We start from the raw sequence: 12,392 nt of genomic DNA, 5'->3' as shown, positions 1-12,392 counted from the left end.
TAAAGGTTTGAGTTGATTTCTGGTCGATTTAACACATGTACAATCAGGAAAAATTATGTTTCTCAGCCTAGTAGCATAGTGGCTTTCTTTTATTCCCCCTTGTAGGAATTTATACAGAAAATAAGTTTTACAAAGTTGCCTTCAAATATTGTCTTCTCTCTGCTTTTGCCAAAGATTCCAGCAGTAAGCCAGGAATAGGAGTGGGAGCAATACTGGGAAAGATCAGGAGGTTCATCCCAGGAGTTTAGTAGCAAAATGCACAAGTGGGAGCCAAGTGTTGTCTCCATACAAGGAATAGGGTTAGTTGAATAGCACTGCCTTCATCTGACTGGAACAGCTCATATAGAACATGAGCTTCTTGGCATTTTACTCTTCACTTGCGTCTATCTGACAAAGCTGGGTTTTGCTGGCTCAGAGGCCGGTGCTTAAAGAGAGCTGCAGACCTACTGTTAACTCTAAAGTCACTTGATTTTAATTAACTGCCATTTTGCTATCAAGTTGCTACAGCTAATTCCATCAATGCAAGAGTCTCCAGAAGTGACCTTAGTCACAAATGGGGGTTCAGATGGCTAATGGCATCAAAAGATACAAGTGAAAAACGTACTGAGCTATTGGAAGGATTTAGGCTTCTTTCCCCAGTCATGAATTCTTTCTCTGTAGGACTGTGGTGGAATCTGAGCAGCACTTTTTTGGTGTAAGTGTGGAAATCTGACAAAGCAAGCAGAGGGACTGATGGTACAACTTGTGTTCAGCCCATGCTCCAAACCCGCAGCTTCAACCCATCCTGCTCACTCACAGGGTATGGATCCCAGCACCACCAGTCTCTTGGAGTCATGCTTCCATTTGGGCATTTCCAACCAAACCAGATCTTTCCTCAATACCTGCTCTACTTCCCCAGGGACTACAGCCCCTGCTTCTCCCCAGTCATCTCTGGTTGTTGGAAAGCTGTTGCTGAGGGAAACCTGCCCAGGCAAAGCGTTTTCTGTGCTTCCTTTGCTAATAGCAAAGCAAGGTTGGGATGAGAAAGTTGCTTTGACTTAAAAACTGGAGCTTTTCAGTTTCATCTCCCTGTTTAGCTTTCTGTTTCTCTTTACTGTTAGTGTCATATTTCCACAGAAACCTTCTCAGCTGAAGCAGTGAGAAAAGCTTAGTATAAAGGTAAGCACAACCAAGCCTTGTTAGGGCCTTTCCAAGGCTTTTGAGTGGTTAGGAAAGCAGTAAAAATAACCCAAACTGCAGCACAGACTATTTTTGAGCCTAAAAGGGATGTCTGATGCATTACTGTTCTCTATAGAATGGGAATTTTTTAAGAGATCACTTCCAAGTGGTTGTATTTGAAGTATTGATTCGAGCACATTGTGCCTGTCAAAGCTCAGGATTCCCCGTGCCCAACATAAAGAGGGTGTAGATGTATTTAAACACTGAGCATTAGTACCTGTAGCAAGGGAAACTTTTCTACTCTCTGGTGTCTGGAAGCCAGATACTCCTATGAACTCTTATTAAAACACTGAAATCTCACAACCAACCCCTCCAGTGACTTGATACTGGTTATCAAATGGTTCTGTAACAGAGCCCTGTCTCTGTGAAAACAGAGACTGGGGTTAAGTCCTAATGCAGCTCTGCATTGTTCAATGCACTTAAGTGTGTAAAATGATAACTACTCTTAGATGGGACCTTAGCAGGTCCCTACAGTAACTAGGAAGAAGTGCTACACATACAAGCTTTTATCATCACACCCACGGTGTTCCTCAAAGCTCTGCCTTTTGTATTGCCCAGGAAAAGAACATCATAAATGAAATCATTTGTAGTTTTTCATTTTATTAATGTACAGATTGACACAAAACATCGTATTCTCGCTAAGGCCATTTCATGAGTAAGTTTTCACAGTACAGCGTTGTGTACCGGGGGGAAAACACAGCAGAGTGGCAGATCATCATTGTCAAACTGTCACAACTGACCACTGGTAACACTGGAGGACATGCTGCAGCCTACTGACACAGAACTAATGGTGTTACTCCAGAGAGCAGTAACAGACCACACGACCCCAAGAGTATGGTCTTCTGCTCCACATGCAGCGTCTCACAACTGCAAAAGGGAATTAAAAAAAAAAAAAGGCAGAAAATCCTCACCTTGGGTCTGCCTGACACTAGGTAAAGGAACCCCGAGGCTCCAAAGGTGCTAGACACAAACAAACCCATCACTAGGAGGGTCCCTGCGTGCTAACAGGTAAATGAAACAAAAGCAGTTCCAACCCCATCCTTTTACCACAGGTGCGTACGGCAGCGGTTATATCTGGTCCAAGATAAGATCAGAGTTGCAGCTATTCCAGCTTTAGCAGTAAGATCACCCACGTTCCATGCTAACTGCATCCTAACCCTGGTGCTCTCTATGCCTAGAGGAGGTGGCACAAGTGAAGGACTTTGGTACAGGAATGGGACACGCTTGGAACACCTCAACTGGTCCTCTGATGAACAGAGGTGTGCGCCCATCTAGCGTGGAGAGAGAGCAGGACCATGCACTGAGCAGGATTTCAAGTCTGGATTTGCCAGGATGGGGGGAAGGACCGATCTGGCATGCAGTGCTCTGAGTTACAGCAATGGTTTTGTTGGCTGTGAGCAGCAGCCTTAAAAATGCCACCAAGACGTGAAGAAACTGAAGCATGTAAAAAAAAGCATCACCCAGGCTTTTTTGACACATTCACTGGGCCAGTCTTGGCTCTTAGGGCTTTTCTAGCACATCAGGATGCTCAGAACAGTCTATGGAGAGTAAGTGACCAGACAGGTCAGTTAGGAAAACAAAGTAATTTGGGATGCACCAGGAGGGACTTTGGTTTTTTCCACAAGCCAATGGTAAAGCAGTGCTTTAAAAGAACTAAACCCTTCAGATCAGTAAGGTAAGATGTCTTCTACTCAAATCACAGAACCATAAAATGGCTTAGTTTGGAAGGGACCTAGAAGACCGTCTAGTTCCAACTCTTCTGCCGTGGGCAGGGACACCTACTAGACCAGGTTGCTCAGGGCCCCATCCAACCTGGCTTTGAATACTGACAGGGCTGGAGCCTACAGAACTTCTATGCGCAACCTCTTCCAGTGCCTCACCACCCTCACGGTGAAGAATTTGCTCCTAATGTCTAATCTAAACTAGCTGCCTCCAGTCTGAAGCCGTTATGTTACCTCTCATCCTACCACTACATGCTTTTGTAAATAAATAATTTAAATAAATTACTTAAAATTAAAAACGAACCAAAAAGAAGTGCAAAAAAGCAGCATTTTGGTCACCAGAGACTTATCATTTCATCAAGATAAGCTCCAGGCAGAGCTGGAGGAAGAGGACCCGAACACCAGCTGTCCCAGATAAAGCAACTAATGATTCATTCATTCTTTGCAGGGCTATTGCACCGCTGAAAATGTCTTCGATGCAGAGAAATACTGAGTGACAACTTGCATGGGCGCTCAAGTCCTCAATATATGCACATGGAACAATCGGTAGCTTAATCACTTCTAGTTAAACAAAGCCCTGTGTGGAAAACCCTTGGGTTTAGATATTTTAGAACGCATTCCTAAAATTACTGCAGGGATTGTTAAATGTTTCTACCCTGTCTCAAAGAAAGCTTGCTTCACCTGTCACCCAGACAGCTAAAACAAGTCTCAGTCAACACCTTTGCACATCACAGGAATGAGGTGGCTTCACAGAGAGGTCAGAAACTGCAGGGATATAGCCTGGTGCAGACAAAAAACCCATCATAGAGACAGCAGCAGGAGCTCAGGGCAGTGACACATTAGAAAAATAGATGCACCAGAAAATAATGTGGAAAAATAGATCTGAGGAAAGAGAGAAGACCCCTGTGATTTATATTTAGATCAAATAGACAACAGCAGTACCAAGGGCTGCTCGCCACAGCTGAAACCAATCTGACTTGGACAGCCGCTGCAAGTGCAGACTTCAGGTTCATCAGCAAAGGAAACCAAGGTTTCTGCCAGATGTGCTGCTTCCACCTCAGAAAGACCTGCCAGTGCTACCCAGAGCATTGCGGCTCAGCTACCCACGTTGTCACAACAAAGAGCAGGGCACTAAAGAAACACACAAGTCACTGGGTGTGTAAGCAACAAACTAAAGCGAGCTATTGGATGGGGTATCCCACAGTGGTCCTTGGCTGTGACACAGAATGGGTTACTTGGGCTGCATGCCATGAATACCACCCATGCCTCACTTCAGATCCCCATCCCCTTCACCCTGGATTGACTTCTTAATGCGAAGCAACATGGTTGTGAGCCACTGGTCCAGCCGCGATATCGAGTCAAATTCCTTAACCTATCCAAAAACAAAATAAATGGAAAATAAAATGGAAGAGATTAAAATAGCATAGAATGAAACAGAATGGAATTAGAAAGGAAGAGAGGAGGAGAGGGGAGAGAGAAAAGTGAGGAGAATGGAATGGAATAGAATAAAACCAGACTAGATTAGAAGTGAACAGAATAAAATCCAAAACCAATCAGTGCACTTCAAGCCACTGTCAAACACTGAAAGCAGCAGGAGCAGACCCAGACAGTATCTTTACTAAACTCTGGCTGCTAAACTAGCAAGAGTATCAAGTATGGGACCTGCCAGAGCACAGGCTGGAGCAGCTCTGCTCTGGCACAGCTGTCCTGAGTACTCTTTGGCATTAAGCAGTGACATGCAAGTGATTTGGCCCACTGCGCTCAAATGGCAGCACTCAAGTTACTGAAGATTTAACAGCACACACATCCCAAAAAGAGATAAAAATGTAACAACCTATCATCCACATGGCTACTTACTGCTTCAGTGTATGCCTCACTGTTCTGCTCCTCATGGGCTTCCAGCAGTTTCTAAACACAGTTAAAAGTTAGAAAACGCTCCATTACTGTATGTTCCCACAGGGTACCTTGTCCCCAGGAGAAAGGGGACCCCTGCACCCACCTTGCAGGGCACCCACATCTCCAGCAACTGATTTAAACCACCCACCGCGAATGTAGAAATAGTTTGAAGGGATTTAAGTCAGCTAGAACCACGATTATTGTTCTACTGCAGCTGCTTCTAGTACAAATTCAATGCAAAGTAGGTCTGATGTCCTCTACAACATTTGAGTAAATAACCACATCTACAGCAAGGTGAAAAAGCACAAATTAAAGGGCAGCATGTGATTATTTTCATACAGCTTTTCTCACTTTCAATAACTTGCACTCCCGGGAGTCTGTGAAAGCTGGAAACATTTCTTCATACTTCTCAAGTGCAAGCTGAAAGAGAAGACAGCTCTTAAGAAGTGTTCCACACTTTTCTATTCAGTTTTGACGTCTAGCCCTGAAACTGCACAGAGAGCTTGGGAAAGTTATTCCCAGTAAACCTAAAAAGCAAGAGTTCACCATAAACCAAATTTAACATCAGTCCATCCAACAACACCACACAAACCCCATGCACACAAGAACATATTTCACCCAGGCAAGGCTGATTAAGAGGGACAAGGAAAGTCTAGGGTAACGACGCCGAGCCCACTGACTGACCTTCGCGTTCAGCTCATCCACAATGAAGTGGCACAGAGCGGCTTTGAAGAAATACTCTTTGGCGCTGTACTTGAGCAAAGGATTATCCATTGTGTTTGTTCCGACCTAGGAACAAAAACAACAGATCAAAAGAATTAATAAAAAGATAAATAAGAGTTGGAGAAGAAAAGCATATCATTAAGAAGTGAAACCTGCCACAGTATTATCCCCTCAGAAGCACAAAAGCTATTTCTACCTGGTATTCCCAGGTAAATATCTGGCATAAAAGCAGAAGAATTAAGTTTACAAAATTTTGGAGGAAATTTTTCTGCCAAATATACTTGTATATATGATCAAAAGTGTAATTTTAGATTTCCTGCCCCCAGCTTTTCTGTAGGATCAACAGAAATCAGGGGGAAGAAATGCCTTTGGTAAGTTAAGCCAACTCTTCAAAGCCAAAGAGAGAGCCATGTCTCATAAAAAGCGTAATTCACCCCAAAGTAAGATGAGGAGCTTCCAGGCTACAGTAGTTTTATGACACAGACACAACAACCCAGTTTTCATCTCCAAACAGTTTTTGCCCCGTCAGATGAAGCACACTCCTCACCTGCTCATAGATTTCTATCGCTTTCTGGTATTGCTCCAGCTGTGCGGCGTAGGCAGCCACCTTCAGCAGACACTTGTTGGCTGAGCTACAATCAATTATAGCATTAAATTAATTAATTGTGTCCTGCGGAAAAGAAAAAAAATCCATGCCCTGCTATCTCCAAGCACTACCTGTATTACTTAGTGTAGATAAAGCTGGGCCCAAATGCCATGAGGGGAGGGTTTTTTTAGCAACCCAAACTGAAATACACAGACACAAAGACCTTCATCTCAGCACAGATCTGGCATCACAAAGTGTTCAATCCCTCTGTGCTTTCTCTGCACCCCGAAGCAGATAAGCTGAGTTCAGGATGAGACTCTTGAACTGAGATCGAAGTAGAACTGGGGCATCCCATGTTTTAAAAGAGCCCAACAGGCAAGGCATGCAAGCCAGGGATAAAACCCCCATTCCCAGTCCTTCTCTGTGGCAACTCTTTTACAAAGACACTTGCCTGTTGGACTCCTCTCCTTTGTAATAGTCTGCAGCCTGCTCATAGTGCGCGATCGCCTGGGGACAGAAACATCGTGTTTGAATGCCATGGCACAGAGCCACATTATCTCCAGAGCAGTGTACAGTGACCACAGTCACAAGAGCCTGTCCATTCCATGGGGTTTCTGGTGGAGCAAGGCACACATTCCCTGTGAACTCAAAACATGAGGCTGCCCTTGGAAATTGGACCACGGACTTGCAAAGTGGTCCAAAGATTTGCAGCCACTTGAGCTGCTGCAGGATTCCTGCTCGGGGCTTATGGGAATGAAAGGGTTGATGGAGAAGTGTGAACTGCAAATAACAGCAGCTTTCTTTGGGTCCATCAGAGAATAAAACTATAAAATAGAGAAAATAAAGTTACAGACTTTCCCAAATTGAAACAGATGTGAAACACCACAAATCTGGTAAAGCACTAGTCTTCCAAGAGCAGCTGAGGGAACTGGGAGGCTCAGGGGAGATCCTCTCATTCTCTACAACTCCCTGAAAAGAGGTAGTGAGGTGGGGGCTGGTCTCCAAAGAAAGTGATAGGAAAAGAAGAAAAGGCCTCAAGTTGCATCAGGAGAGGTTTAGGTTGGACATAAGGCACAATTCCTTCTCCAAGAGGATTATCAAGCCCTGGAACAGGCTGCCCAGGGCAGCGGTAGAGTCACTGTCCCTTGAGGGATTGAAAAGCTGTGTAGATGTGGTGCTGAGGGGCATGGTTTAGTCATGACCTGAAGTGACAGATACTTGGTTGGACTTGATTTGATAGGTCTCTTCCAACCAAAACCATTCTATGATTCAGGAAAGAAGGTTTCCCAATGGGGGATTCCCACCAGCCCTGCCATGTCATTGCTCAGTAAAGGTGCACACAAAACAGTGAGGATTACCCCACAAGAGACCCATGCTGGGAAAATCATCATTAACCTCAAATTAGGGGTGACTTGGGACCTACATAAAGCAGGTTTTCTCAGTAGAGTGCATTTTGGTACTGCTCTGGCTGGGGAAGAAAATGCAGCACCTGCAGCATCCTCACCTTCTCAATGTCCACCAGCTCAGCCTCGTAGATCTCTGCAATGGTGATGTGGTGCTTGGCAGCGATGGTGAATCGCCCCTAGAGAAGGCAGAGGCTGCACGTCAGAGGGGGCTCCCCCTCTGCCCAGCACACAGATGGCATTTCCCTAGCTGCAGCTCTCACGAAGCATCTTGCTCCACGAGCCCCCAGCACAGCTTCTTACCATGTCGGTGTAGATATCGATAGCTGCATTTAAGCAGTTGATGGCCTCTGCAGCATGAGTTTTCAGGAGAAACAACATAGTCAGACAGTGCCCAGAATTCCCAGCCCAAGACCTCCTCCCTCCAAAAATCCTATCTTGATAATGTTCCTTCTCACCAGATCAAACCACCACCAGCTTCTCAAATCAGTATCTAAGGATACACTTATGTACAGCTGGAATAACAGGCATGACATTTTCAACTCTTAAGACCTACAGGCCCCCCTCATTTTTACACCCATTAGATCCCAGCACTCAGCCCAAACACCCCCATCCCACTGGTTCAACAAGGCACCAAATTGCAACACAGAAGGGTAGCAGCTAACAATCAGGTTGGGCAAAGTACAAATGACTTGTACCCCAAGTTTGTCAGGGTGCATCCTCCAACAGAGCCAAATTCCAAGTACTGATTTTCACAATCACATGAAGGCTGCCATTTTCTAGGGAGTTAGGATGTTCTATGACTCTAAAATAGTATTATCGACTCTGAGATACTTCTACATCTCCACAGCCAAAGAAAGCAAGGGTGATAGTGGTGTGTTTCCAAGCACTCGCCTAGGGTAAGTGAAATTCGAGGTCTTCCAGCTTGAAAGAATCCAGATCCTTGATCCTCATCTCACTAATTATCAATCCATTTTCCTCTCACTTCTTCTCCAGGAAACCCCTGAGAATTAGGGTGGGGCTAAGGGCAGAATCCCCCAGCAATCCAGCCCCAAAGACCTGCTGCCTTCAGTATTCCTTAAGAGGTAAGTACTTCTCCAAAGTCAAGCTAAACCAGGAAGGAAGCTACCAAGGGGTAGAGCTTCACATCAATGCCGAAGATCACCTAAAGATGATACCCCTACATGTGGCAGACCAAGATAATGCTGACTAGCTCAAATCATCTGAAAGCCTGTTCTGGAGAAAAGTGCAGCTTTCAAGTCACCTGCAGCAAGGACCTGAAGTCCCAGAGAGCTGGTAGCTTATGAAAGCCTCAACAAACCACATCCTCTTGGCCACCTTCTTCTATCTTGGCAAGACATAATCCCAGATTTTGCTCCCCTTACCTTGCGGGTCTGCTTTTTTGTAGGCATTCCCAGCATCCACGAAGCTGGTGGCGGAGTCATGTTTGCTCTGCAGCTGCATGTGCAGCTTGGCCGCCTGACAGAATGCATTTCCTGCGGCTGGGAAAGAAGCACACATCGACCCCATGAATCTCACCAGCCTGGTCATGATTAGTATAGCCAAAAAACAGAGAAGCTGAGACAGAAGAAACCAGATTTGTTTGTGTCTTGGTGCTGCTTATCTGCTGGGGGTTGATGAGCAAGCCAAGGGCTGTGCTCCTTCAGCAGTATTCCTGTCTCATTTAACACCAGGAACATTCTGGTTGCCCCTCTTTCCCTCCCCTCTCAGTATTTAAATCATTGCAGGGCCAGGATTTGCACTGCCATGGGGATGATCCCCACAGAAACAGCCTAGAAAGTGAAACTCTTTGTAAGAAGACATTCACAGGTCACCCCAGCATCAGCCACCCCTTATGCAGCCCTCAGAGGAATTGTACTCACCACTCCAGTTTTTGGCGATCTTGAACATGTTGGCAGCCCTGGTGTACATCTCACAGGCTTCCTCCACCCTGGTGTTGCCCCTGAAAGGCAGCAAGAGACAAAAATCACTCCAGAAATGAAAGCTCAGGGGGGTTGTGTGCTCCTAAAGAGTTTGGATCCTGGAGCGAGCCCCCATTTGTTTCTTGGCTCCTTTTTTTGGGCAGGAGCAACTGGTTTATAGGAGACCTATAAACATCTGAAAAACAGCCAGCTCTAGGAGGCAACAAACTCATTTAGAGAACATAAAGCAAATCAAATGTTAAGAAATGCTGGACAACCTACTGTGAAAGAACAACTCAAAAAAGCCAAATTGATGGGGTTCAGCAGCATAACTCACCTCCCCAAGCCAGGTAATTAATGATTACCATATCTTGAGGAAGAATTTAAATATTTTTGATAATGAAATGTAGATTTCTTCACAAATTTACTCCTACAAGCTCAGTGCTGCCTTCTGCATCACATGCTCCTGCTGACCCCAGCAAAAGGGCTGCAGCACTGGTGATAACATTTATTATTGCCATTTTTTTATCCTCTTCCTTCTCCTGGCAGAGGAATTTCACTTCTAAGCACAGGCAGGGTTTTTTGGACCACTTTTTGCCCTTGAAAAACACCTCTTGCATGAACTAAAGCCAAAGGAGGTGGTGCAAGGGAACACTACACCCTGTGGCATCCAAAACCTGGATGGTTTTCAGCCTTTTTAGCCTCAAATAAAAACAGAAAGCTCTTGTACAAGCTAATGGAGCTCTTCAGGAAAGAACCCGGCTGTCAGCAATGCGTTTGGCTGGGCACTTAGCGGCCTGGGCATCCCCTTCCCCCAGGAGGACACCCAGAGCAAAGTCAAACACCACTTTTCCTTCCATTTTAAAAGCCATTTTTCTTGCATTTATTTTTAGCCTGAGAAAATGAAGCATTTGCCTCTCGAAATCTCTGTCAATTCATTTCAAGGATTTTGGGCAGTGTGTTGCCTGGATTAGGCCCCTGGAGCAAGCCCTGCCCAATTAATCTGCCAGAGGTTGGGGGAGGAATTTATTTTTACAACTTCTCATTTCAGAGCTGTGGGCACTCAATTTTTTCAGGCTGTTGTTTAGAAACATCAAGGCCTCTGTGGGAGCATCACTCCATAAATGCTCTTTCCTTAGAACTAAAAAAAGCCAAGACTGCAATGACCAAAACTGCTAGCTTTTCAAAACCCTTCCAGGAACCCATAGGAATATCTACTTCTGAACAAAAATATTCAGAAAACGGATTTTTTTTTTCAGGGGGCATTGCTCCCCCTCCACCAGAAACCTCATCACTCCACAGGGTGTCCCTGCCCCATGCCGTGGGTTCAGTGCTGCAAGGGGACAGAAAACCATCTGTAAAACGCCCAAATTTAGTCCAAACCCCTACTGGAGCTGCAAAAATAGGAGAGGTGGACAGTGGGGGTTTGAGCCAAGCCCCCAGCAGAGTCCTTGAGTGCCTAGTGGGCTGCAGGTGCTCCCATGGATATGAAGCCAGGGTAAACCCTGGCGATACCATGACCCTGGAGAGGATTACCAGCGGCGAGTCCCACCGGCATCATGCTGCAGAAGCAGGAAGGGGGCTGCTGGAGCACGCCTGATAGCTACAGGGAGATTGTTTTCTCCTGCCCTCTCATGCCCTACCATAGCCCAACCGCTACAGAGGCTATGGAGGACGCCCACCCAGGACGGACGGGGCCACATCACTTAGAGAGAGGAGCAGGAGCTGGGGCTGCTCCCCTGTAGGCACCCACAGAACAGGGCCCAGCTCTCTTTGAACAGCTGAGCCTCCCTATTTTTGCACACCGTGCTCCCCCCTTTTACAACCCCTCTCGTTGCACACCTTGCAAGCCCCCCTTTATATAATTCCTCCATTCACACCCCTTGCAAGCCCCTCATTGTGCAGTGCTCCCTCCTTTTGCCAACCCCCACCCCCGCACACCCCACCCCATCCCTCCCCCCCATCTTTTAATCCGGGCTTCCCCTTTGCAATCCTAGCCCCCAAGCCCCCCTTTTTGTCCCGCCCCCTCCCCGTCGCAGCGGACCCGCTCACCCGAAGAGCCCCCGCAGGAAGGAGTGCGAGCCCTTGACCCGCTTCTCGGCCTCCGCCATCAGCTGCACGGCCTCCCGCTCCTTGCCCGTGCTGTCCATCGCGGCCCGGCCTCCTCCGACCTCTTCCTCCTCCCCTGCACCGGCGGGCGCGTGCACACCGCGAGCGGCAGCGGCGGGAGCGCGCACGGTGAGGGCGGAGTCTGTGCATCATGGCACCGTGCCACGGAGCGTCTGAGGCGTGTGGTGGGTTGCATGTTGCGTGATGATTGCCACACGGTGCTGCGCAATGCATGTCTCGTTGCGCCGTGTCTGCTGCATGTTGCACGCTGCGTGATGCCGCACAAGGCACAATTTTGCATTATGCACGATGCCTGTCACACGCTCTTGGGTGATGCACGACGTGCTTTGATGCATGTCCCACAGCGTTGGGTGATGCACGTTACACAATGTGTGTCATGTTATGTGATGCCTGTTGCTACACGATGCACATCACACAATGCTGTGTGATGCATGTTGCCCTATATTACACAACACACCGTGTATGGTGCGTGTCACAATGTTGTGCAATGCCCATTGCATCATTTATGTCACAATGCATTTCACAACACATGCATGTTGCATATTGCATGATGTGCATCACACAATGCACGCTCCTGCATAATGCACATGGCATGACACATGTCACACAACAATGCACACTGTCACATAAGGCATGTTGCATGACACCCATTGAGTCTTGCATCTTGCATGTAGCCCACAGCCTTCACCACTTCAGCTCCCCACCCCAAAGAGGAGGAATGCAGCTAGCCTGTTGCAGTTTTCCCCAAGATGTTCAGCATTGCGAAAGCAAAACCCATGATCCACATTTGGTG

The 12,392-nt window shown here is 46.7% G+C and overlaps 1 protein-coding gene across 4 annotated transcripts; it reads right to left on the bottom strand.

Moving 5' to 3' along the window:
* Nucleotides 1–4,206: 4,206 nt before the first annotated feature.
* On the bottom strand, nucleotides 4,207–11,619 carry NAPB (NSF attachment protein beta). 4 transcript variants are annotated; one of them, XM_054383489.1, is made up of 11 exons: nucleotides 11,522–11,619; nucleotides 9,410–9,510; nucleotides 8,933–9,049; nucleotides 7,851–7,897; nucleotides 7,649–7,726; nucleotides 6,596–6,651; nucleotides 6,106–6,190; nucleotides 5,520–5,624; nucleotides 5,187–5,255; nucleotides 4,797–4,847; nucleotides 4,207–4,311 (listed from the first exon to the last, which is right to left on the bottom strand). In XM_054383489.1, exons 1-11 carry the CDS (start codon nucleotides 11,617–11,619, stop codon nucleotides 4,207–4,209), a joined length of 912 nt encoding a protein of 303 aa, XP_054239464.1. The 4 variants fall into 4 exon arrangements, with proteins under 4 accessions (XP_054239464.1, XP_054239465.1, XP_054239466.1 ...); XM_054383490.1 differs by having other exon boundaries at nucleotides 9,431–9,510; XM_054383491.1 differs by lacking the exon at nucleotides 8,933–9,049 and having other exon boundaries at nucleotides 9,431–9,510.
* Nucleotides 11,620–12,392: the final 773 nt, after the last annotated feature.

The sequence above is a fragment of the Indicator indicator genome, chromosome 9, assembly GCF_027791375.1.
Source record: "Indicator indicator isolate 239-I01 chromosome 9, UM_Iind_1.1, whole genome shotgun sequence".
NCBI classification, from domain to species: domain Eukaryota; kingdom Metazoa; phylum Chordata; class Aves; order Piciformes; family Indicatoridae; genus Indicator; species Indicator indicator.
The sequence above is the reverse complement of the archived record's forward strand: the minus strand, read 5'-3'. Positions and strand labels throughout refer to the sequence as shown.

Excerpts from the sequence above, each read along its gene's own strand:
- NAPB (XM_054383489.1), bottom strand. The coding sequence starts at position 11,619 with ATGGACAGCACGGGCAAGGAGCGGGAGGCCGTGCAGCTGATGGCGGAG. Across the intron at positions 5,256-5,519 it reads TGGATGAGCTGAACGCGAAG|CTTGCACTTGAGAAGTATGA; the intron begins GTCAGTCAGTGG and ends CTTCTCTTTCAG. Across the intron at positions 4,848-5,186 it reads GGGAGTGCAAGTTATTGAAA|AAACTGCTGGAAGCCCATGA; the intron begins GTGAGAAAAGCT and ends AACTGTGTTTAG.